Source organism: Aotus nancymaae, unplaced genomic scaffold (assembly GCF_030222135.1).
Source record: "Aotus nancymaae isolate 86718 unplaced genomic scaffold, 86718_ANA_hifiasm-v0.15.2.pri h1tg000088l, whole genome shotgun sequence".
NCBI classification, from domain to species: domain Eukaryota; kingdom Metazoa; phylum Chordata; class Mammalia; order Primates; family Aotidae; genus Aotus; species Aotus nancymaae.
In genome coordinates this window covers 13500399-13527363 of record NW_026988503.1, presented here as the reverse complement: position 1 = coordinate 13527363, position 26965 = coordinate 13500399, and the positions used below count along the sequence as shown (strand labels likewise).

The 26965-nt window shown below is 35.5% G+C and overlaps 1 protein-coding gene across 5 annotated transcripts in view; it reads left to right on the top strand.

The window, feature by feature from the left end:
* KLF12 (KLF transcription factor 12) overlaps positions 1-26965 on the top strand; it is a 462415-nt gene that overhangs the window by 102197 nt on the left and 333253 nt on the right. The window contains exon 1 of one of the 5 annotated variants that reach the window (XM_064369122.1): positions 7779-7874. The exons of the other annotated variants lie outside the window; for them this stretch is intronic. Within the exon in view, the coding sequence (XP_064225192.1) occupies positions 7873-7874 (2 nt within the window). The 5' untranslated portion in view covers positions 7779-7872. Of the gene's footprint in view, positions 1-7778; positions 7875-26965 lie in introns of those variants that run through there. 5 annotated transcript variants of the gene reach the window in all.

Sequence of the window (26965 nt, the reverse complement as noted above, 5' to 3'; positions counted from 1 at the left end):
AAAAATTAATTGCTAAAAATGGTGACAGTTATTAAGCCAGTGTATATGATGGGCCTTTATATAGTATTCTACCTTGGAAGCTTAAGCAAATCCTCTTCTGTAGCATCTTAATACAGCAGTTTGCCTAGGCATTACGCTTTGTCCAACCTGAGATATTTTCAGAAATAATGCTCTAAGATTTCAGATGTGTCTCTCTAATACTTTGCTTCATAAAACCTGAATCAGAGTAATAGACAAAAGGTACTAAAATAAGATTTAAGTGAATATTTTTGTAAATCTCTAATAGAAAAGAACTTTCTAAAGAGGGACTCCAAATCCAGAAATCATAAGTTGGAATTTGACTACTTCAAACACTTCTATAATAAAAGTTTTATCAGTTTAAATACAAAACTATAAACTGGTAAAAACCATTTACAACATATATGACAGTGAAAACATTTTTTATGAAGAAACCTCTTAATGTAAGTCAGCAGCTGCCCAATATAAAGATTGGAAAAGATTTGAACTGGGATTTCACAAGAGAATGCATGAATGACCAGTAAACAGATGAGTTGGTGTTTGTCACTGGAAGTCAAAGAAACAGTGCCTGTTTTTTTGTTTTTTTGTTTGTTTGTTTGTTTTTTGTTTTTTTTTTTTTGGCTTTCAGGGTTTTTTGTTTTTGTTTTTGCTTTTTGCCATTAAAAAGATGGCCATATTGAAGAAACTGTAATAACTACACATGTATATGCACTGATGAAGCATGTGTGAATTTATACTTTCTGTATGCATAAACATTTATAATGTGATTACCCTATGACCCAGAAATTTTACTTCTAGGAATATATTCCAAAAATATAATTATGAGTATGTGTAAAGATTTAGCTACAATTATGCTCATCAGATTATTATAATTAAAAGTTGTGAAGCAATCAAAATGTGTAACAGAGAGATAGTTACATAAATGTAGCACATTGATAGAAGGAACACTAAGTGGCCATTATAAACAAAGTCCTTTTGAATTCTTTGCTACGGAAGTTTGTCCATGAAATATTGTTAAGTAGGGAAGTAGATTACAAAATAGCATTTATGTCAAGGATATAGTATCATGTTAAACACTTACTTGTGTGTTAGATACTTTGCTAAATGCTTTATGTTGATTGTCTCATTTAGTTATAACATTCCTCTGAGTAAATATTATTAGTCCTATTTTGTAGATTAGTTAACAGAAATAACAGGGGGCTAAATAACTCCAGGTCACTTCATTCAGTTGGAAGTGTGGAGCAGGATTTAAGGAACAGCTTCAGAATTTGTTCCTTTGTCTATGTGCATATATAATAAAAGGGCATACACCAGATACAGTAACAATGTATACTATTGGCTGAAGTACTTCAAGGGATCTTAACTTTTTTATTTATAAGAAGGTTATATCTGAGAGTTTTAGCCTGTGCTTTTCCTATGAAGAAATACAAGCAAAGGTGTTTTTATTTCTTAATGTTTTTATTATATGAGAAGGGCAGGCAGCACTAGTTTTAATTTGTATACAGTGCATGTCAAGTTTTACTTTAAGAGGACAAGATGGAGAAAAATGAATAGTTAGCATATGGAATTGGCATTTTTAATAACACCCATGCAACATTATTAGGAAATTAGTAAGTGATGTTTGTGAAGGTGGTAGCTGTTAGGGTAGATACAAAGAAATGGAGTTTTACAGGATAAAAGCAATTGAACATTAACCACATATTTCTGTTTAATTTAAAAAATTTTAATTTTAGAAAATTAAAATATTAGTATAAAGGTAATTTTATTTTTATTTATCAGCCATAAAGTATTGACTGAATACCAAGCATTGCCAGCAGCAAAGAAGAAGTATAAGATGCAGAATTGATGAGGTAGTTGTGTATACAAAACTTCAGGAAGTGGTAATCTGTATTTAAGATAGTTACATGATCAGGTGGTAAGTTACAAAGTTCAGATAAAAATATAGAGATAGGCCTGGGTCATGGGAGTGGGGTTGTATATAAGATGGGTAATGTTGAGTAATATTCATGTTTCATAGAGAAGATACATGGAGAAAGTGAGTATTGAGTTGACACTGAACGCTGGATAGGCAGTGACGGGAAGTAGAACACATTCTGCAGGCAAAATAGCCTGAGCAAGTAGCAGATGCAAGAATGAGCAGCTTGGAAATGTGCAGTTCAGAAAGGTGTTGGCTGATTTTCCTGAAGGCATAGGAATTAAAGTAAGGTGAGACCAGATAATGGAGAGCTTCCACTGTGAAGTGTTTATGTAGATGTGTAAATGTATCTAGATACATTTATTTAGATACATATAAGAAAGTATTGGAAGGCCTTCTACAAGGCTTAGTTATATTGGTTTACTACAAGTTCTTCTTCAGTTTCTATTAGAAATGTTAAGGAGGCTCCTATGATCAACTATGTGCCTAACAGATTTGGAAGCTCCTATTACATATTGTGGGTTTTATTTTCACTTTTTAAACTGTATTTTTATAGTGCGCTAACAGCATTCCATGGATTTTTACGTGAAAAATGATGAACTTGATTAGTGTGAGCAGGCCTCTGCACGTTTCTGAACAGAGTTCTTAATTAAGAAACTCAGCCTTGGGTGGGGCTTTGGCCATCATGTAGTCTATCTTCCCACCTCAGTGAAGGAATTTCTCCTATAATAATTCCCAAAGGAGATTATTCCTAATTATTTACCTAAAATAATGAATAGAGAGAGGAAGATGAAGACCTAATTAGTTGCTTAGCCCAACATTTAGAGTAGCCTATTTCATCTTTGAAATACATATTTATAACTGAATGAAAATTGAGAAGCATGCTTTTTTTTTCAGATTTGTACTTGTTGGAAAAGAATCACTCATAACACTAAATCATCATTTAATTTAATCTTTGAGGTAACTTTGTCTTTTAATCTTCTATGTAACATTGAATATCTATCATGATATTAACTAGTTTTGTCATTTGAGTTGTTTTATAATGCACTTCTTATAGATGGAAGAAGGTTATATCTGACTCAGCAGGCAGTATGTTAAGGATACATTCAAAAATTCTGGTTTGGTAAAAGATTACATCTCTTTAATAGTAATGATTTAAATCACATCTTTTTTAAATTTGAAGTAGTACTCTACCTAAGAGCTAAGTTATTACCAGCAACATACACCTCCTCTAAATAAAATAAAAGAGACATAATGATAATTTCTCATAAACCTAGAATTAAGATTTATCTAGTTCTATGTACCTGAGATTGCCCCCATGTCAAACTGATTTTATCTACTTAACTCAACATATAGCATATTGTTGGTAGAACTGGTAATTCAGAACAAAGCAGAAGATACAGTCTGTTTGTTAAGTGTAAATCTAATTTACGAAGCCATCCAAACACAAGAAATTGTAGGAATGAATTTTAAATCACATATGAAGTCAATAGTATTGTTAGAGGAGACTTAGTCAAGGAAGACATTTTGGAGAATTTCCAAAGAGCAAAAAGATGGGCTTTGGTGGTCCAAGGAAGGTTTCCATCTAGAAGAAATGGCAAATGGCTGAGTCTCTAAATCCACTGAGTCTTGGACTGTTTATATAATCTTTGTAGTTCTAGATATAGCATAATGCCTTGTGCATACTGGTATTCAAAAAATATATAATGCCTTGTAGATATTGTAAAGAGTAGGAAGTAGACTTTAATAATCTTCAGTATAGTGCGACCATTCAAAATTCATTTTAGGATTAGAGAGATTATAGCTTGGGTCCTAGTTTAACCACTTGCTTCTATCTCTGATATTAGTCAAGATCTTTATCTTCTAAGTTACAATTTCCTCATGGCAAGGTGGTACATCAAGAGTCAAAATTTGTGATTAAAATGAGATAAATCTTGTGAAGCATTTAGCATGATGCTATCTTAAATGTCACCCTGAAATGAAATAGGAACATGGCAGAATGCTACTTTTGTGGCGTACATTAACATATAAATACATCCTTTATTGTTTGCTATAGACTTCTAAGAACTGATACTAATTGGCTTAAATATTATCTGTGCCATATAATTATTTTCTCTTGGATGGGGGCCAAAATGGGAGACAGTGTGGGAGGAAAGGGCAGGAAGGTTTTGTTCTGAAACAGTAGAGGTGTTCAGACATCTTCATCTAGGTATTTGGAAATATAATTAAGACCCATCTTAAGGTAGGGTGAAATACCCTCTTTTCTAATGAAAGAAATTGGTATTGAACGGGACTGTAACTTGGCAGGAATAGACACACATTCTGAATCACGGATAGAGAAAGAGAGGTAATAGCATGTAACATCGGGCAGAGTGTCTGCTCCTGCCCTGTCCTTCCTTCACAGCTTCTTTCCTGACTGTTCCTTCGCTTTATCTCAAAGAGGTAGTCCCTCTGTCCTCAGTGGACTCTATTTCTAGTAATCTTCTCATTTGTTTTCTTCTAGTGAGCCCTCTACCATACTGGCGAAAACAAAGTTCGCTCCCACCCCTTTCCTATCCATGACTTTTATTTTACCCTGGATGTTCAAATCTCTAAGGGCGTTTTAACTTTTATGTTTGGCTATCAGTGTTCTGAGATAATTCAAAATAGTCACTTAAAATGTATTTTAATGAGCTATAAAATGATCTACTGTGGAGTTTTGTAGAGGAAATTCACACATACTTATAAGAAAATACAGACCTTTAAAAAATCTAGAGCCGTCTGTGGGGTGAATCAGGCTCTGCCTGTGGCGGCAACTCTCCTTCCTTTTCGTACTTCTTCACTTCAGCTGCCTTGTGCCTGGCCCTGGGTATGCACTTAACTGTAGCCCAGAGGTAAGATTTGATAAGCAGTATTCTTAGGAGATTAAGTTGTGAAACTTAACTCATAGGGAACCAAACATTTGATTTAGGAAGGGAACTAACTGCCTAGGAGGTCCTTAGGTGTTGTTTATGCTGGAAAGCAAGGTCCTTTCTAGGGGCCAGATTTCTCCTGATCGATAGAATGAGACTTGCTGAGAAATGCCTGGGAACAAACTGTAAGAGTGATACTGGATACCCTGGATGCCTAAACCCATTAATAGGGTCCCTAAGTACTTACCTTAGAAATCACTGGTGACTTGTATGTACACTACAGAGAACAGTAAAGATTTATGTGATCCAGTATGTGCTACCAAATTATTCCTGGTGTAGTTAAGTCTGCCTTAAATAGAAATGTGATCAGATTATATGCCTGTATCAATTTTATAATCTTAAAGATAAAATTTTAATTTAGTTGAAAACATTTTATGAGAAACCTTGAAAACTAAGTAGTTGACCAATCATGGTGAAACTTTCTTGACATATAGTCGAACAATTCTTGCATTTTAACAACAGATAAAAAAACAACTGTTGAAAAGCAAATCTAGAACACTTATATGAAGAAATAGAAATAAAAGTTGCTGGTTTTATGTGATTTATAGAAGTTTTTCACCTTTCTTTTTAAAGACTGGTATTTGGGAATGGTAGGCAATATAGGATCAGGATTCGGTTAAATCCACTGTTTATTACTGATCAGATATCCTCCATGTAATCTTTTGTGCAAGTTGTAGTTTTGACTTGAGATTCACTTTCCTCATTTATAAAATGCAGTTACCAGAATTACCTACTTGGTAGTGTGGTACTGAGAATTGTGTAAAAGAGAACTATGTAAAACATCTGACAGGGCATCTGGAAGTTAGTACTCAATAATAAATACTAACTGTTAATAGTGATAACTGCAAACCTTTTTTATATCATATATTTTTACTGCTATTTCTCTAGAGCTTTTTAATTGGTCATATAATATATGCCCCTTTTAAAAAACTTGAAAATCCTTTCTCCTTTTATTAATTTAAACTTATAAAATGATGTGATTCCCTTATCTTCCTTCTCTTACACATTGTAACTCTACAGCACCTAGATGTGTTGTAAAATCTTATTAACATAAACATTTTAATACTTGAAGAAGCATTTTTCCACAAAACAGCCATGTTTCTTGTATTTATCATAGTAAGAGAAATTCTAGATATGTATGACCTCACTAATCTTCATAGTCTTTCAAAAAATACTGCCATTTGGAATCTATTTTAATGTTTAAAAACATTACGAATATAAAATATGTGTATATATTGTAGCAATAAGTACTTAGAAAAACATGAAATTATGGCAGTAATACAAATTAAGATAAGAAATATTTCTAGTGAAACCACATTTACTTGACAGAAGTTTTTGTATATTTTACTAATTCTTCTGCATATGCAGGTCATTTTAACTTAATATTGCAAAATAAGGTTTTTTTTCATTTTTCTTAAATGTTGTTTATAATAGCAGCATGCTAGTCCATTACAGTTTTCAACCATAATTAAATCAGCTATTTCCTTGTAATAAATTATTTCCAGTTTTTAGATGATAAATGGTGTTTCCATGAGCTTTTTATACTAAAAGTTTTTTCTTTTTTGTTGTTGTAGGACTAATCTAGGAATGTTATCTCTGGGTCAGACTGTCAATGTGTGTTTGACTCTTGAAACTAAAGTGCCTTTCAAAAGAGTTCTGATGGTTGGTAGTGTCAAAGGCAACATATGAGTAAGGTCCTTCTTGCCATTTTCTAGCAATGGATATAATGGTTATTAAACTGGTCAATTCAATCAATGTTAAGTGATCTCATTTTTTTTTTTTCTTCTTTCTTTACATAGGACAGAAATAATTGTTGACATACTGTTTTGTATTAAAGTGGATAGTCATGTCTTGAAATAATTTGGAATTGATAGTACAGTTATAATAAAGCACATGTTGTTACAACTAAATTAAAAAGACTCTTTAATGTAACTTGTTGACTTTTTATGTGAAGAATTTGTATGCTCGCAGTAGAAACTATTATGGGAAAAAGTTTAAGTTTTTGAAGTAAAAAGAAAAAAGAAACCAAAAAACTTTAAAATATATTTCCAGCTTGTGGATTCAAATGGTGATTTCTTAATGTGCCATGTATTTTAAACTCTTAAATATCTGAAGCCCAAGTCACTACATGTAGAATTAGAAACCACTGTTTTGGTTTTAAGGGTATTTAAAAATAGTCTTAGGGAAATCTTTATCTTCAGTTTTACTGTTAAAGTCGAATTGAGTTTTACTATTAAAGCTAACTGTACTCTGTCTTTCTCCTTAGCTTGCTTTTACCTCATTTATAGAACAGACCTGGTATTTTAAAAACAGTTATGTATGCCACTCATACCCTCCCCTCTCCCCCCGCCCTCAGGACAAAATGTAGGCATGTTCAATGAACAGTCATAGCGAAGCGGGGGAATTTCCTTGAGCTGTAGAATTAGATGAAAAAAAGGGAGAGAGGGGAAGTGTGAGAACTACAGAGAAAAGCAGACAAATTACAGAAGAAGACAAGGAGATATGAAAGAAGTAGCTTTACATTTTGAGTTCTCATTGCCTTCATATTTTTTCACAAATTCTCTGGCAAGCTGTAAGGCTATTTTTTTAAGGTTTATTGATAAACAGTTGATTTGTATTTTAGGTCAAACTAATTCTTCATCTCTTTCCTATCGTCCTTTTCTATTCTCCTCTCTATTCTATTTTAAAGAGAAACACTGTCTAACTTGCTGGCTCTTTCTGCTCTGCTGTTGCTCCAGCCGTGCAGCTTCCCTACCGTGTGAATTTGCACTTCAGTGGCACCATTTCCTGTTAGAAACCAAAGGCAGGCCCCTGACTTTTCTAGGTGGTGATTCACACCGGAAGGACCTGAAAAGCTGTATCAGGGCACCTGACTTCACTGTGGGACTAGCTGATCGACTTGATGCACAAATGGGACTCTGGACTCTTTTTCATACCTTTTGGTCTCCTGTGGGTCTGAGGTAGAGTGGTCAGAAAATTGAAAGATTGATGTAAGTAGATTCTAGAACACTAATTACAGAAGGTTGGAATCAATCTTGTTCAGATTTCTCTGGATAGAAATCAAGGTGAATGATATTTGAGTCCCAAATCAGGTATTTGTTTTTAATTGTAGTAAAATACATTTAACAGAAAATTTTAAGCTTTTTCAAGACATTGTATATTGTCACATCTGTATCTAACATGTATCTAACATGTACATAACATGTGCATGCATATGTAACTCACAAAGATGAAAACTGTTCGTTCCTTATTTTATAATAGAAGAACCTTACGTATCACTTTTAATTTTCTTTTTAAATTGTGAAATACAACAAAATTTTATTTTAACCATTTTAAGTGTACAAGATGATGTTTTTTCACTATATAAGTTAAGCTTTATATAAATTATGTACAGTTCTATAGAGAAGACTGAAACTAAAAAAAGGTTGATGTGAAGAAATCTCACTTTTTTGGAATTAAAATAACTGATATTTTCCCCTCTTACATCTTTCTTTATTTTTCTACACATATATTTTGGTACTTGAAGTATTGCTAAGTTTTTAAACCTAGTTTTCCTCTGAGGCAAATTTTTTTTTCTTTCAAAATCTTAAAGATAATGTTTTCATGAAATGAATTTGCAATCCATGTGCAATCGATCTTTATAATAAAAATATGAAATTGACATTTGTGGATACATTGTGAAATGTATCCGTAACTGGCATAAATTCTGGTAATTAATAAGGTCAGGTTTCTGAGTAAGGGTACCCAAAACTCAACTGTTTTACTAGAGAAATCTTAGCAAATCCAAATTATTTAGTTGTTTGCATTTTACCAGATAATGTTTTCCGCCTGTTGTGGGGACTATAGAGAAGGGGTTGTCTGACAGTTGTCAAGTCAGAGGAGGTTAGATGCCTTTAAATCTACTTGGGCTCATTGTTTAGCTCTATCTGCAGTCATTTGATATTGTCATCCAATCAGTCGAATGTGTTTCATTTACTTTATTGATCAGTATAATCTACATTATTTTATATTAATGACAGTGACTATTTGTTTATAAAAAGGCAGTATATGAACTTAGGAAGTTCTGAATTCCCTTGGGTACCTTTCTTACTCAATATGTCAGTAAATGATTATGTCCTAGATAGGCCTATGCAGTGCAGTGCCAGAACTCTTGCATCTGTTTAATCTACTTACTGATTTTATCTTTTTTTTTTTTAACTCTGAACAAACCAAAATGTCCAACATGTATAACTCACTAACATTCACAACCCACTTGTAGCAAAACTAAGAGCCTTAAAATGACCTCGAATCTACGGCAGTAGATGGGCATCAAATATATTCAGACACTTCATCCGAGTGGATTAGCAACAGACTTCTTCTCTTAGAAAAAAGAAGTAGCTGGGAAGCAATGACATTTGCATAAAGGCACTTCCTTTTGCCACCTTTGGATTTTTTTTTTTTTTTAGAATTATGGTTTAATCTTACTGCTGTTATTAAACTGCTTTAAGCTTCTTTCCAAGTACCACAGCCAAATTGAAGGATTTATTTCATTACTTGTACTTTGAAACACTATTGTCAAACAAAGTAAGCAAAGGCAAGGGATAGAGATACAGCCCCCTTGCATTTTCAGTTTATTTGCATTTGTTCATGACTTCTGTGACACTTTAAATTTACAAAGGAGTTTGCTTGCTTTAAACTCTATCATATATACGTTGTTACCTGAATGAGTCTGTAAGAGATCAAAGTACCTGTCAGCTTAGTAAATAGAAGAGATTTTTTTTCTCTCTCTGAACTGGTTATAAAGGGAGAATTCATTGCCTTATTTATGTTGAGAACTTAACATAGTTAGGAAAACAGTGGGTTGTTAAAGTTAGAAAAGTGTCAGGGAAGAGGTGGGTGGTATTTTCTATAGAGTATCAAATATTTGAAGTATATTAAAGCTGAAATAAGTGAAAATCTGTTAGATTACTTGGAGTTTCTCCTAATTTCCTGTGTTTTCAAGAGACCATTTCCCCCTCAAGTACATTTGCATATATAGAAACAATTTGGCTTCCACAAATAATGTTGCCTATTTCTCTTAAAGTAATAAAATGAATAATATAGACTCATTAATATTGCCAGTTATTTTATAGGATACTTGAAGCTGAAGAAGATACAGATATCAGGGGACCTAACTAATTTGTACCTATGGAATTATGATTTTGGTCAAAAATATTTTCACTCTATGCGTTCATTATGTGTGCATGCCTGCCCTTTCTGGACAACGGTCCAGCTGATTGCTGTTGTTATTGTTAAGGGTTCTTAGTGTATCAAAAATAAGTTTTTGAGCATGACGGAATGGTGCATATGCTCGTTTTTAAAATTGGAAACAAAAGTTCTGTACGAGCTACATAGTGAGTACAATCAAATACACAAACCATTGGATGGGCAACCAAGCCAGTAAGCCATAGAGAATTTACTTTTTTGTTGGATATTTGTTAGAGCATGAAGTTGGAATTGAGAACATATTTTCTTCTGAAATGTGATTGATAATTATGTATGTCTGTGAGGTGTGGTTAATTCCACAAAGCCTATTTACTCTACAAAGCCCCCCAAATTAGAATATGGTGCTGCCATTATGTGGTAACCCTGTATATGACAGTGTATCTATTGGAAAATGTTTTGAGTTTTCATATGAAGTTTTAGGGGCATTGCTGTAGCTCTGACAGTATAAATACGGATTTGAAAGTTATAAGCCATACATAGCTTGATATTTCAGAGTGGCAGTGAGGCTCCAGTGCACTGGTGGTGATAAACTGTTAGGACTTGGAATCTCTTTGTACTTTGGTATCTTAGGAACTGTCTTAACCCTAATTGTATTTCACATGCCCCTTTTCTTCGAGATCTCCAGAAACTTGGTTAATCTGCTACCTCTCCACAATGAACAGCTAATGCTTCTGGCTGTAGTAGGTGTCAGCCCCCTTTTCTGCTAGGTTGGGTTAGTGTCCCCACAAAACTCATGTCCTTTTTCAGACCTCAGAATATGACCTTATTTGGAATTAGTGTTGTTACCAATGTAATGAATTATGATGAGGACATCCTGGAATAGAGTGGCCTTTAATCTAATATGGCTGTGTCCTTCTTAGAAGAGACCCAGACATGTAGGGAGAGCACCATGTCACAGAGGCAGAGATGGGAGTAATATATCTACACCCCAAGGAATACCAGTGATTGTTGGAAACACCAGAAACTCAGAGAAAGGCATGTGACAGATTCTTATCTATAGCCTGCAGAGAGAACGTGGCCCTACCAACACCTTAATTTTGGAATATCAGCATCCATGTCTTCGAGAGAGTAGATTTTTGTTTTTAAAAGCCACCTGATGTGTGCTACTTCCTTACTGCAGCCCTAGGAGACGAATACACCTGCCAATAAGCAGAGAAGAACATATTCTCTGAATTTCTCTCCTGTAAGTCTGTATTTTAGCAAACATGTAAATACTTTTAAGTTTCTCTAAAATTATCAAAAACAAAACTGAGCATCTGTAGGTGAAGAGCATTCGTTTTCAACCATCACTTCAGTTAGGCATTTTGTGGGAAAGCTATTCCATACTGGGATTCCATCCCCAGAAATTCTGATATGGTAGGCTAAGGGTAGGGTCTGGGCATCTGTATGTTTTAAAGCTTCCCAAAAGAATCTGGGAATATGCAGATAGAGCAGAGAATCACTAGTGCAGAGGGAAGAGTAAGAATGAGCCAGGAGCACATTAGAATCAGCTTATTGGCTTTTGAAGCTTACTGATGCCTGAGCCCCAACACCAGAGGCTAGAGATGCAGCCTGCCATTGGTTAGGGAGGCAAAGGGGTTGAAGGGAGTCGTCATTGTTGTGTTTTTTTTTTTGGTACACAGTGGATGGATGAGGTCTCAGCACGACAAAATATCTTCTTCTGTATTGTATTCTCTCTTCTTCATAATTCAACGCTTGCCCAAACATCTTCGAAGGAGGTGGCCAATGAGTTATAAGTGAGTTGGGTGTGTTGGGGGAATTGTAGTAGTGACTGGTGGCTCCAGGTAGGGTGGGTAGGGATTGATTTTTTTTTTTTTTAATCCTTTCCCTCCTATTCTCTGTACTATTTCCTGTTCTGTGGGAAAACCTGTCTTGGGCCCACATGAATAAAATGAGAATGAAATTATAGGGTTGCAAAAGTGTAGAAGTAAGGGGATTCTCAGTGAGAGGAACAAAATTTGAAAAATCCCATGTGGCAGAAGTGGGAGGCAAAGAGGTACTGTGGCAACTGGTGGCCGTTTCAGTTGTGTGTAATCCATTGTGCCTGTAGAGAGGGGACTTAATGTGTATGTGTAGACATTCATACAGATAATTTTTGTGTGGAGCACAAAAATGTCTGTATGTTTCTTTTTTTCTGAAATTCTGTTTGCAGTGAATGTTGCCACGTATTATGTGATGATTTCCAAGAAGCTCCTGTTTCTCCATCTTGCAGTCTGCCTTGTACTTTGTAGACTTATCATTTGGGTTCTGCCTATGGTGTTAATATTGATTAAGAGATACATTGTTAATACATCTGATGCTGTGCTAGTGACTAATATCGTTGCTATTTCTTTTATAATGACAGTATATTTAGAATATCTAAGACACAAAAACATCAGATTTAAAGGAGGTCTTTTGCATGTAGGTGACTCATTTCCTTGCTTTGTCCACATGCTTTACTATCTTCCTGATGACCATAACTGTGTTTAGAGACCACATTAAGGAGACTTCCTCATTGGTGAAGTTCTTTAAGATTGGTTCTGAGATCTGTGCTTGATGGCAATTCTTAAAAGTTCTCATAGTCATAGCTATCTGAAGTTCTTGTATATCTACTGATAATCATGCTTGCTTTATTTGATTTGCATATCAATCCTTTGAGGTCGATTATAGCACTTGTATTTTCTTGATAGGAGACTATCAGTGAGATTTGTACTTTGGAACTAACCGGTGGCATACTGACAAGTAACTTTCTGAATAAAAGGCCCTTATTTGTAGCATTTGCTGATTCCCCTGATGTAAATACACAGACTATGATGAATTTCAAGCTACTACAGTGTAGTCATGGGTCGTAAAGAGATGTGTGCAGTCAGCTCTCCCATGCCTGTACTAGCCAGATGCAACCCTCCTCTGGATCTATTATGTTATGCTGCCGAACTCCCCTGACTCTTCCCTGTCTCCCCTACCGACAGCAGTCATTTTACAGAATCCCCGCTTCACTATCAAATGAAGATCGTGTCCTGTTTGTAGCCTCTTCTACTAAAAGATTCTCTATGATATGGAATTACAATCAACTGTCAACTTCCAGGACCCTTACTGCCCTAGACTAATGTGGAATTAATGGAATAGGATTTATTACAGTAAGACATATTTTGTTTTTTCTTGATAAGTGTGGATAATGCTATTGAGTCAAATGCCTGATTATTCTTGATGTGAGTAGCAATTTTATGAACTTATTAATAACACATTAAACTGATTTTTCTCATGAAAAATGCTTTTTTCTTTCCACATCTCCTTTTTCTTGGCGTGGTCTTTAGGTGAAACCACCTTTTCTCTGTCTTTACATAAAACCACCTTTTCTCCAAGATAGGATTTGCTTTTGGCACAGCTGTGTAGTAGCAGACTTGGAAGGGGTCCGGCTCTTGGGTAATGAAAAACCAAGAGACTTGTCAGCCCTTTTTTCAAAATTGTGAATGAAGTGGCCAGCAGCACTATCTCCTTCCCATTCCACATTTTTATGGAAAAGTCTAAACAATTATTTCCTTTCTCGTCTCTATTTCTACCTCATTGTAAATCTTAGAAAACATGTGTCTCGGGTTCATTTTTCCCTATTCTGGCTATAACACTGACTTCCTTAAAAATTAGAGTGCATTCTAAATCGTTGCCTTTTGCCAAGCTTCCGATTCATGCTAAGACCTTGAGTGAGATGTGTTAGGCATCACTAATGTGCTGCTGCCATCTTTGTAGGATTTGCCCTGTAGTGATTAGGATACCCTTTTTTAATTTTTCTTCAGCACAGTTGTGATAGGCTGAGTAGAGTTGAGAGAGCTTGACTCTATCCCTGGCATGGACTGCTTGCTTTTTCTGAGATACTTTGGTTTTTATGGGAATTGCTTTCATTTATGAGCACTGTGTAATTTGAAAAAAACCAAATGTTATTAAACAATTTCTGAAATTGCTTCCTGAAGTATATATTGCATAAAAATATATTTTAGTGACTATAAATATGAGACATGTGAAGTGTTTTTTTAACCAAATTCCATGTAAGAATGATCTCGTTTTAAGCAGACTGGATTTTTCTTCTTTTCTTTCCCAGCTTGTCAAACCCCTTTAAGACATGGCCACAGACCATGGGATTGTAGTCCCCACACAGCTTAATGTCATTTTATATTTGATCCCTAAAGATTTTGTAATTGTTAAGATTTTATGACTGCCTGACACTTATATTTAATGTCCAGGCCATGACCCTGAGCGATGAGAGCATGTAATGGCTGGGACCATGGACTTGAGTTTATGTTACTGTTGTAGAGGTTCCTGAAAGAAAAGACCAGGGGGCTTCAGTGTGATTTGCAGTCTGGACAATTTATTTTGCTTTTGTTGAGGAAGTAAAGAAGTACATTTTTATTTTTTAAAAAAACGTTAAAATTGGAACCATTTTCCACAAAAAAAATATGTTACCAGGAAAAAGAAAAGTTGTATTTTAGTCTGATTATAAGAGATGCAAAGTTATATTGATCTGCTTCCTACTTTTATTTAAACATATGTGTTACAATTTTGATTGCAAGGGACTTGTAAGTTAAAAAGACCTATTATGAGTAAGCTTCTTCACAGAGAAATCTGATTTTCAACATGAACAGCATAAATGGAAACTGCTTTCTCTGTAATAATTCTATAATTTTATTCTAATTTATAATGAATATACTTATCCAAAGAAAATTACAGTGAAATGGAATTACATTCAGTTATTTAAACTCTGTTCAGTTTGAAGTTTTCACATAGACAGTTAATAGTACGGTAGTAGAAATATAGTTTTGTAATGAAAGTTTGAATGTTAATCTTTGGTAAAACCACTTAAAAAACTGCCAACAAACATATAAAAAAAGAAAAGCTCATCATCACTGGTCATTAGAGAAATGCAAATCACAACCACAGTGAGATACCATCTCACACCAGTTAGAATGGTGGTCATTAAAAAGTCAGGAAACACATGCTGGAGAGGATGTGGAGAAATAGGAATGCTATCACACTGTTGGTGTGATGTAATTTAGTTCAACCATGGTGGAAGACAGTGTGGTGATTCCTCAAGTATCTAGAACCAGAAATACCATTTGACCTAGCAGTCCTATTACTTGGTATATACCCAAAGGATTATAAATCATTCTGCTATAAAGACACATGCATGCATATGTTAATTGCAACACTCTTCACATTGGCAAAGACTTGGAACTAACCCAAATGCCCATCAATGATAGACTGGATAAAGTGTGGCACATATACACCATGGAATACTATGTAGCCATAAAAAGGATGAGGTCATGTCCTTTGCAGGGACATGGATGAAGCTAGAAACCATCATTCTCAGCAAACTAACGCAAGAACAGAAAACCAAACACCGCATGTTCTCACTCATAAGTGGGAGTTAAACAAAGAGAACACATAGACACAGGGAGGGGAACATCACACACAGGGGCCTGTAGGGAGGTGGAGGGCTAGGGGAGGGACAGCATTAGGAGAAATGCCTAATGTAGATGACGGGTTGATGGGTGCAACAAACCACCATGGCACATGTATACCTATGTAACCTGCACGTTCTGCACATGTACCCCAGAACTTAAAGCATAATAATAAAAAAGAACAACAAAACAAAACTGTTACTTCAGTAGACAAGACCAATCGTAGTTTTTGCATATTTGTATTTGACACAAAAGTTAACGTTTTGATTTATTTACATATTTATATGTAAGTAAATATTCCTAAAATAAGACTTAGTTTGCCTCAATTGTCAGTCCCCATTTGAAGACCCTTGACCCAGAAATGTAGACCTCTAATATGTTATTACAAATTAAAACAAACTTTTTCCTCTCCAATCTTTAAAAAAATAATTTATACAGTTTTTGTAATTTCTGTTAGATGAGTAAAGCATGGCAGATATTGTTTTTATCTATACATGTAAACGATAAAAGCATGGATTCTTTTCAGGGTAATAGGCCTTGCTGAATCACTATGATAGGACTAGGATGATGCCTAAATATTTCAATGTTATGGAGTCAGACACCATTTCCATTGAGACAGAAATGTCTAGTAAAAACTACATTTGCAAATGATCTGAACAGCGACCCACTTCCAAAGGTTAATTGACCTTGTGGAAATTATATGTATAGATTTATTTTGTATACCTTTTCAACAGTAGTGAGTGCCCCTTTAGGGAATAAATCATTGTGCAGAAATGTGATTACTAATTTAAATTGGTAAAATGCCGTTGAAGTTTCACTTATTGAAGATGTTGCCTGTGTACTTTTCAAGTTTATTTACTTTTAAGCTGATATAAAATTGTATGTATGATTTACAACTTGATGTTTTGAATTGTATATACACTGTGGAATGGTTAAATCTAGCTTATTAACAAATGCGTTACCTCACATAGTAATTGTTTTTTGGAGAGAACTCTTTAATGTCACTTGGTGTTTTTCAAGAATACAGTATATCGTTACTTTAGTCATTATGCTGTACAATAGATGTCTTGAATGTATTTCTCCTATCTAACTGCAAATATATATATATATTCATTGACCAACATCTCCCCAACTACTTCAGCTTCTGGTAACCACCATTCTCCTCTCTTCTTCTAACGAAATCCACTTTTTTAGATTCCACATATGAGTGAGATCATGCAGTATTTGCTTTGCCTGGCTTATTTCACTTAGCATAACATTCCCCAGGTTCATCTATGTTGTCACAAATGTCAGGATTTCCCTTTTTATTATGGCTGAATTGTATATATATATATTTTTTAAGGTAAAAAAAACAGTAATTGTAAGGATTTTCAAAAGTTTTCTCCTGGCCTTGGTTGTTCCAATCCTAATTTATCACATTCTTCTGTGATATTATTGAGAAAGGTAGTGTGGAGCTGGCATGCACCACTGAATAATCTCATGCCTTGTGTACCCTCCCAGCCTCGCAGTGATGACAGTGCTCCTTGGTGACAGCTCTGGAACTGTCTGCTCTAATGCTTTCTTCCCCTTTCCTTAGATCATCCCTGGAGGGTGGACAATCGTCGATATGGCAGGGCCCCTGCTCCTCTGTGCCTTTCACTGCTGCTTGGCCAATTTCTTTTATCTCAGACTATTTGCTATAGATATATGTATAAGTATTATAATACATATACATGTATAGATGTGTATCATTTCTCTTTGACAGTTGCCAACTTAGGAAAACCTTTCCTTCGTATTCTTCCAATTGTGATGAAAAAGATAATGATCCTGTTTCTGCTGTGTACCATCACTTAAAAAGTTTTGCGTGTGTTTTTTTTTTTTAGGAGGGGGGCCTCTTTTGATATGACTTTTTATGACAATGTTAAATCTGTGTATATATTGTCTGTATTCAGGAAATATATGAAAATAGAATTTCCCAATGAAGAGAAGAGTTAGAGATGTGATTAAGATAAGATCTCAGATAGAATCAGATGACTTGTCTGGTTCTGAGGATTTCAGACTTCATAAAGGTTTTGTGAGATAATTCATATAACTTATGAATTCATATAACGTATTCACATAACTACCTTAAGTTATGTGTTGACTTTTTTTTCTTTTTAGATTGAGGGCAGTTATTTATTCACTCATTTTTAGTTCACCTTTTGACCAAAGTTCAGTTCACATGCAAGGAAGTGCGTATATTACAAATGTACAAATGGATGAGTTTCCACAAAATGAAGATATACACACAGTTTTTACCCAGATAGTCATAAAACCTTACCAGCAGCCCCTCACACGAGTGTCAGCTACTGTGCCGTCTCCCATCACCATAGATGACTGTCCCTGAACACAAGACCTTGTGCTGTTTTGAATCCAGCATTGTCCATTCAACATTGTTTTTGGGGTCCATTCATATTTTTGAAATTGATGTATAATATTCCATTATGAGTTTATCAAAAAGCTTCACAGATTTATTCATCTGTTTTACTAATGATAGATGTTTGGATTATTTCCAGTTTATAACAGTTGGGAATATGCACTGTGAATTTTCTGTAATGACTTTTGGTGTACCATGTACAGCAAAGAGTGTATGACATGTATCTAAAAGTAGAATTGCTGAGTCTTAAGGAGTATATTTTTATTTTAGTAGACACTGCCAAACAGTTTCCCTAAGTAACTGTCCCAGTTGAGACATTCATCAATGCTGTCTTGAGAGGCAGGGCATAGTGGCTTACACCTGTAATCCCAGCACTTTGGGAGGCTAGGGGAGGAGGAACACTTGAGGCTGGGAGTTCAAGACCAGTCTGGGCAACAGAGCAAGGCCTCGTCTCTACCAAAAATTTAAAAAATTAGCCAGGCATGGTGGCACATGCCTGTAGTCCTAGCTACTCAGGAGCCTGAGGTGGGAGGATGGCTTGAGCCCAGGAGTTTGAGGCTTCATTGAGTAATGGTCACATGCCTCTGCACTCCAGCCTGGGTGACAGAGCAAGACCCCTGTCTCTTAAAAAACAAACCAACCAACCAAAATAAGAAATGTAGATACTCCATATTCTTTTTATTCTTCACATTGTCTTTTTGCCATTCTAATAGCTGTGTATTGGTGTCTCTTGGTGGTTTTAATTTGCATTTTCCTAATGATTCCTATTAATGAATACCTTTTGCATGTTAATGGCCATTTGGCTATCTCTTGGGAGGAACTTATCCAAGTTTTCTGTTTGTTTTTGTTCTATTTTTCTTTTTTAATGGGCTTATCTGTCATTTTCCTTTTTGTTCATTTTAGAAATTGATCCAAAGCCTAAATCTAGGGAGACATTTGCTAGGGAGGATGAGAATAATGGAAAAGTTATTCTGATAGACATATTTATTTATTCATTTTTAAAAATGTTTATTAAACAACTCTTACATCCATACCTTTCCAATGATAAAAGAATAATATCTGGCTTAGGAATTTTTTGCAATTTGGTGGTGTTTTAAGGCAAATACAATGACACCAAGAATGCTTATTAAATGTTTGATTAACAGGAGCAAGAAGAGAGTCCAATGAAAGCATAAGTGGGTCCTGTAATAGTCTCTGAGTTTAAGACCTACCCTCAGAAGAAAGGGAGTCAAAACCTAGAGGCAAAGTAGGAGTTAGCCAGATGAAAATTAGGGTGGGTAATGGTGTTTTAGATAGCGGGAACAGCGTACAAATACTCATGTTGGAGAGATTGCAATGCCTGTGGAAAGAGAGGGTGTATGGGAGTGTATCTAGTGGGTATTGCTTAAATTAATGAGTATTTTAAGACTTTTTATTATTTATTGAGATTCTCTCATGCACTCAACCCTGTGAAACTCATGAGGACACTAGGGTTCTTAAAAGTAGTAATAACAACGGTAACAATCATCATTTACTGAGTGTTTTCTGTGTGCTGGGCACAGTGATAAGCACTCACATTATTTCATTTAATTCCCATAGCCAGTTTATGACACAGGCACTGTTATTATTCATCTTTTATATTAGAAGAAAATAGGTCTTATAAAGTTTAAGTAACATCAGTGAACCTTATGGTGCCCTATGCTCACCAAATTTATAACCTAGTGGAGACTTCAGAAATTGCACAAAGAATTACACATACAAATTTTAAGTGTACTGAGGATTATGATAGCAGTAAATTAGACATGGGTCTGTATATGGTAACAGTAAGAGTTGTAGGATACTGGAAAGATAAGAAGAATAAACATTTTCTAGCATTGTTTTACAATTAGACATGTATAATCTGTTGTTTATATTAAATGCTATGGCATACTAATAGTATATAATTTATTACATATTAATTACCTCTATCCAGTTATGATCATGGAAAGGTGATAAACTGTAGTAGTTACGAGCACAGACTTTGGATTCACAGTCCTTGGATTTGATTCCTGACTTCACCATTTGCTGTTGAACTTACCATGACAAACTTAGCCTCACAGCTTTACTTGGAAAAACATTGTTTTAAATCCTTACTAGATTCATTTCAAAATTTGGTTGTCCTGTGAGGAAAAACACATTTGAATTTGCCTTTGGTCTTTTGCCTGAAAGTTTCAATCTGCTGAACATTAACAAAAAAAGCCATTTACAGACAGAGACCTTGGAAAGTACATAGTTTTGGGCCTGCAGAAAATTTTAGAATTGAACTGTGAAGGCACTGAAAATAGAAGGTTATAATTGAAATGTCAGCAAATATAACTTTAACAGTTGCAGTCGATGCTACTGGAATATTAAATATACCTGTTAAATACATTCTTTCTTTTTAGTATATAAATTTTAATATGCATTCCATATCTCTCCAGCCATATTTCCTATATCAATAGTCCCCTGTGGCAACTTTATCTTTGAATACAAACTATGCATGTTCAATATTTGAGTAGTGATAATGGGTTTTATTCTATAAATAACAGCCTTAGTACCCTAAATACAGCCAGCGTAACTTTACCATTTGCAGGAACTACTGGGCTTTATATTCTAAATGGCAGTTTTAATGTTTTATTCATTACTAGTAAACCAAGGCAGGACACAGGAAGAAGAAAACTTTTTTAGCATGGAATAAGCAAATCTATCACTGTGGTAGTGGAGTGCCTTCTATCCACTAGGCTGGTATGCCTAAACTGCTGAAATACAGTGTACCCGGGCCCTTCTAGAACATCTTGACAGTACAAGTTATATTTGAATCATCAATCTAAATGGCCCTTTGCTGACAAGAACTCCAAATTGTGGAAGAATCTTTTAAAATGATATTTTTTTCAGAGTCAGTTTAAGAGGTTCCTGCTCCCAGCAAGGTATGCTCCATAGCCTTGGAGCTCAAACTCTCAAACTCTCTTCCTCAGAAATAGAAAATAATTCAAGGTGAATGTTTGAAAGTAGCCTGATGTTGGCCAGGTGTGGAGGCACATACTTGTAGTCCCAGCTACTCTGAAGGCTGAGATGGGAGGATACCTTGAGCCCAGCAGTTCAAGACCAGCCTGGGTAACATAGTGAGACCTCATCTCTTAAAAAAAAAAAAAGAAAAGAAAAGAAAAAGAAAGTAGCCTAATGCAAGCAATGAGTTTGAGTCTTTTGCTTTACTTTATGTGACTTTTGAACTACAGTCATAATACACTGTTTGTTTTAATACAAATTAACAAATAACGCTACAAGTAAAATAGATGCTTCAGTAGAGACTGCATGTTTTATTATGTGAGTTCATATTCCTCCTGGCAAAGGCCCAGATCTAGGGTCTTTATAGTTTAAAATTTCTTTGCCTTCCTAGATATTTTGAATCTGAAGGTAAGAATGGTACGACACATATCGTGAACTGGCTGCTATGTAGATGGTGTTTTTGTGGTTTTGTTTTTGTTAGTACAGGAGTTTAAATTAATTCTGAAATATTTTAAAATTAGCAACTTTTAGAAACAGAGATTCTGCATGTCACTTGAATATAACTGTAGGGCAAACTTGTCAGGAGTGGAGTAGCAGTGGTACTCTACGTAGAGTGCATTCCTTGTCCCTGCCACTTTCAGCCTTACTCTGTCTGGCTAGCCACCTCAGTTTCAACCCTGACTCTTTTTAGCATTTCGACTTGTAGCTCCCTAAGTAAATTCATCCAGAGCTGCCCAGCTGGTGTGCTGTGGGCTGTTACGGGTATGCTAAGGTACTGATTTTCTCTGACAGTTGGAGAATTATAGGAATGAAGTTGGGAGATGCCCAGTTAGCCTTTTGGTCACTTCAGGCACAGCCTGGCATCCCCCAGGATGTCCCAAGATTAGGGCTTCGGGGAATCCATTCCCATGAGGGGCCTTTCTTGTGTTCATACCCAGCTGTGGAAGACTGCCAACTCTTAAAGGCCTACTACAGACATAGAAGAAAGAAATCTATGTGTTCTTTACAAGGCTGGCACTCTTTCTGATGTCACAGATTTTAATTAGCTGCTTATGTTGCCTCATGAAAACTGTCCAGTTTGGCAGCGTGCTCACTTATAACAGGCTGTATCCAAGTAGGGCAGGGATAGCTGGTAGAGATCATATATTTGAAAATGCTGTCTTTACGCATAACTCCATGAAAAAAAAGATGAGTAATTAGATACAGTATGCGATTGGTTTTTAAGTACTGCTAGTTGTCTGTAAAGGAACTGAAGCACTGCAAAATTGCTTAAATGCACAGTGATTTCTTTCAACACTTTTACACGTTATGAAAATTATGAACTGTTAAGCAAATTTCTTTACTCAGAAGAACACTTAAGGAAAAACATACTAGAAGCAACAGTAAGATAACAACAGAATGAATGAAAATGTTGTCAGAGGTTTGACATTTAGGATTTTAAGAGGATGGCTTGGTCTGAGTTTCCAGATGATACTGTAACATAATATACTTGGCTGTGGTAGTTTTAATCATGTATATTGTCCGATTCATTTCCCATCAGCAATGTAGCAGGTATGTGATATAGAATAAGTTATATTTTATTTTATCAATTTAAAAACCAACCCTGTTTCAGGATGTAAAATAGTGGACTCAGGAGTAGATATTGGGTTATATTTCTGGTCCTCTGGGACTCTTTTCATTTTAATAGGCTATGAGGATTATGGAAAGCCTTGGACACTTTCATTCAGGCATGGCTGTGCATGAGTGGCTGTGCTTCGGAAGACACATGCAACACTTTCGGGATCACTTTGTAGAGTTTTCAAAGAACTGAAGTTTGATAATCTGGTGAGATAAAAATTAGGTACCAGCAAGCGTCGAATACATTCTGCACAATTATACCTCTCCAGGGGGCTGAAGTTTATACTAAATTAACAGTACATGTGATACATTTACATCCAGATGCCTTAAATGCTAGATTAAACGAGAAAACATGTCTTTTGGGAGTTTAGTGGACATATTAAGGTCTATATAAAAGACAGCTAAAGGCCAGGAAAATTCCCAGTATGTCGTACAGGGGTTTGAAATGTGGAACCTTGACCAATAGTGTTCAATAGAAACATAACTGAAGCAGCTTCAGGAGTTTTAGAGTTCCTAATCACCACAGTGAAAAGACATAGTCGAAATTTTAAGTAATATATTAATTCTTATTTAACCCAGTACTGTTTGTCCCTTGGTATTCATGGGAGGTTGGTTCCAAGACACTCTTCTGATGCCAAAATCCACAGATGCTCAAATCCCATATATAAAATGGCATACTATTTGTATATAACCTGTGCATCTCCTCCCATACAGTTTACATTCATTAGATTATTTAAATACACAACACAACGCCTACACATCATTTCATTTACATGGATTTAATGTAGTACTTAGTCTGCAGCAAATTCACGTTTTGCTTTTTGAATCTTTGTGGAATTCTTTTTTTCACGAATATTTTTGATCTGCAGTTAATTGAGTCCATGGATGCAGAACCCAAATATAAGGATGGCTGACTGTATATCCAAAATATGATCATTTCAACATGTATCAATAGAAAATGATTAGTAAATGATTAGTGAACTATTTAAAGTGATTTTGGTATTGCACGCTTACAGAACAACTGAAATTGCGTGAACTACATGTAGATGCTCCATGGACATATGGGCCTGGTGGTCAGAGAAGTCATCACTGGTAGGTCTACAGTTCTTGGCCTTTTGCCTCTGCAGTACTGTGAGCAGAGATTTTATACTGTTCCAATTCATACTTCCATGGCTTTATTTATTTATTGCTCTGATGTGTGCTTTCTGAAATCTAGAGTCCTTCATTATTTTTAACTACACTAGGGATTTAGTTGGAAAGGGGAGGAAGGAGTTAAAGTATTTGTTGATTCAGTGAATGAATTATTAAAGTTCATAGTGAAGGATCAAGGTGTAGATTTCCTAATAATTAAGGGAATAAGACCACTGGTATTAAAGAGGCAATAAAAAGGAGAGTGTAGAAGTGACTGAAAATCAAAGTCTAATTCTGAAATAGATTAAATTTTTTAAAATAAAGCCAAAAAATCTATACGTAGGAATTCTGGATGATGGATTTTTAGAATGATCTTTTCCTTTGTATGTTTGTTTAGTTTATTTGGATGATATTACTATAAAAAATCATGAACCAGTCTTCTATTGCCTTTCTGTAAAAGGAGACTGTGACATTAATGCATGTTCCTAGAAATCTGGTTGTATTTATTAACTACATTTCTCCTTTCTTAAATTAGCATAATTTAAGATTATAGAATACCCAGAGAGGTTCATGCAACTTTTTTCGATCTTGTTAGACACCAGCAACTTCAAAAGCCTAGTAGTATTGATTAGGTCTGTTTTAAAAACCAAAACTGTACTTATCAATAAGAAAAAATAACTACAAATACCTTCTACAAATGACATGTTTTAGATTCTCCAAATATGACAAAATGATATAACGTAGGCATGATTTAAGCCATTTTTGGATGTGAAAAAACTGGATTTTAGAGAAATTATGGCTATGCCATAACTTGGAAACAGAAAAGCTGGCCATTAAATGTAGGGCGTAGCATTCCACATCTCATCCAGAATCAAGAGGGGGATAGTCATTTAAGGAAACATAATTGCCTCTGAACTCTGCAATTATTGTTTGTGGTCTCACCAAAATGGGTGGGGGAGTTGCTTTCCAGTAACTTCTGAGGCCCCTGGGACTTTTGGGGTATGTGCATAGGGTGGTGTTCTTGCATAATGTCTTTGAGAAAACCTACATTAAAAGTGAAATACAGCTGGGTGTGGTGGCATTCGCCTGTAATTCCAGCACTTTGGAAGGTCGAGGAGGGTGGATCACCTGAGGTCAGAAGTTTGAGACCACCCTGGGCCAGTGGCAAAACCCAGTCTCTACCAAAAAAGTCAGCCGGCTGTGGTGGCGCATGCCTGTAATCCTAGCTTTCGGGAGGCTGAGGTAGGATGGGAGGCTTGCTGGAGCTCATGAGATGGAGGTTGCAGTGACTCTGAGATCTCACCACTGCACTCCAGCCTGGGCAATAGAGTGAGACACTGTCTCAAAATAAAAGTAAAAATAAAAGCAAAATACACCAGCAAACAAGATCTTCATTATACTTCGTTTAATTTAAGCTCCTTCAGTCACAGACCACCCATGGAGAAATGCTTCCCAAATGGTAGCTAGACTCAGTCTGCCAGTGGCTCCTGGTTAGAACTTGAGAATGAGAGCACCAGAGTCTTCTGTGTCTATCTGGATCCAAAAGTAAATGCTGCAGTCACAATTCATGTAGAACTTCTGAGGTACGGCCATATTTAACATATACATTTATTGACTGTACTTATAGGACAATACACACCATCAGATCAAATCATTTGCAAATATACTGTTTCTGGAGTTCTTCAAAAATTACCATGTTTCTCTCCTTCCCTCTTGTTCTCCTAAAATCCATTCCAACTGCTACCTACAGAAAAACCAGGCTTAGCACTTCCTTCTAGCTCACATCTCAGAAGCTTCAGGGAGAGGCAAAATGGCATGAGGAAAAGATTGTGGACTTTGAGATATTTAAAAAGTGAATTCGAATCCCAGCTATTTGGTTGAATAGCCATTGACCTGTCTTTCTTAACTTGTAAGTGGACGTTAATATCCTTTTTTCACAAGGTTATCATGAAGATTACTTAACATGCTGTGTGTAAAGTACTTACCACACTGCCTGACACATAACCTGATTTATGAATTACATTTTTACTGCTGAAATACTATTGTAAGTACTATACTCCTTTAAAATTTTCAAGACAGTGACAGATGCATTCCTGAGTATTCCAAGTGTCTGTGGTAAAGCAGTAGGGAAACAAATTATTTACAGTCTCAGATAAACTGTTACAATGCAGTGCTTTATTGAACTGTGCTTAGAAAAGAAATCCTCTCTGCTCACCTTCAGAATTCCTCAAGGCCACAAATCCATCCTCTGCCAGCTTTGGAGAATCCTTCAGTTACTGCTGCATTCACAGTCTCAGCTAGGAAATAGTGAAAATATTTCACTCCTTGGTCTTCATTTGTAGCTCCTAAAAATCTCCTTTTCAGAGTGAATAGAAAGAAGAGTGCTGGTTACAGTGGACGTAAGTTACCAATTTTATTCCTGCCTGAAGCAGGTTGGGAGCTACTGGGAATCGAGAAGATTGGTTAAATTTTATGAATTCATCAATGTAGAGTTAGAACTCAAATTTTGTTAACAATATTAATTTATTCCAGCACTTTACAGAGGTCATGAAGACCTGTGCATTTACAAAATGTAGCATTTATAGGATCCATAACTTCATTAATGAAAGGAGACTCAAAGATCTTGAACTTCTTAATTTCATAAATGAGGATGCTGAGACCCAGAAAGTTTAACTAACTTGACAATTGGCATATACAGAAGTTAATGGTAGTATTGTGGTGTAATTAAGGAAAAATGACCAAATTGTTTTCTCCATGTAATTTGCTGTGAATCTTCATTAGTGAATCAAATAATATTTAGCATTCAGCCAGAAGAATTCATCATATTACAAAGAACAACAGAAACCCCAAGTAAAATGCGTTGTTTAACTTTTTTGCATTAAAAACTGCTACTGGTATAAAGGACTTGTCAAGATAGATGGAGTACCAGATGTGTTTCCAGTTGTTTGGCCTCCTCCAAACAAGAGTGGCTCATGTACCCTCTCTTGTTAATTGATTGGTCCTTGGTGATAGCTGATTTTGGAGTTACTCATGCATATACTGAACATCACTCTATAATTTGGGTGATGTGACTTAAAATTAGGAATTCATCTGATCAAAATTTCTCTTACAGGAAAGTATTTTTTGTTTTAGTTAAACAAAATGTGTTAAAATTATATAAATCATAAGTATATGCCTCAGTAATGTTCAGAATTGAACACATCCATGTAACAACCACCCAGATAAAATATTAAAACATTACCATCCCCAAAGTCTACCCTTG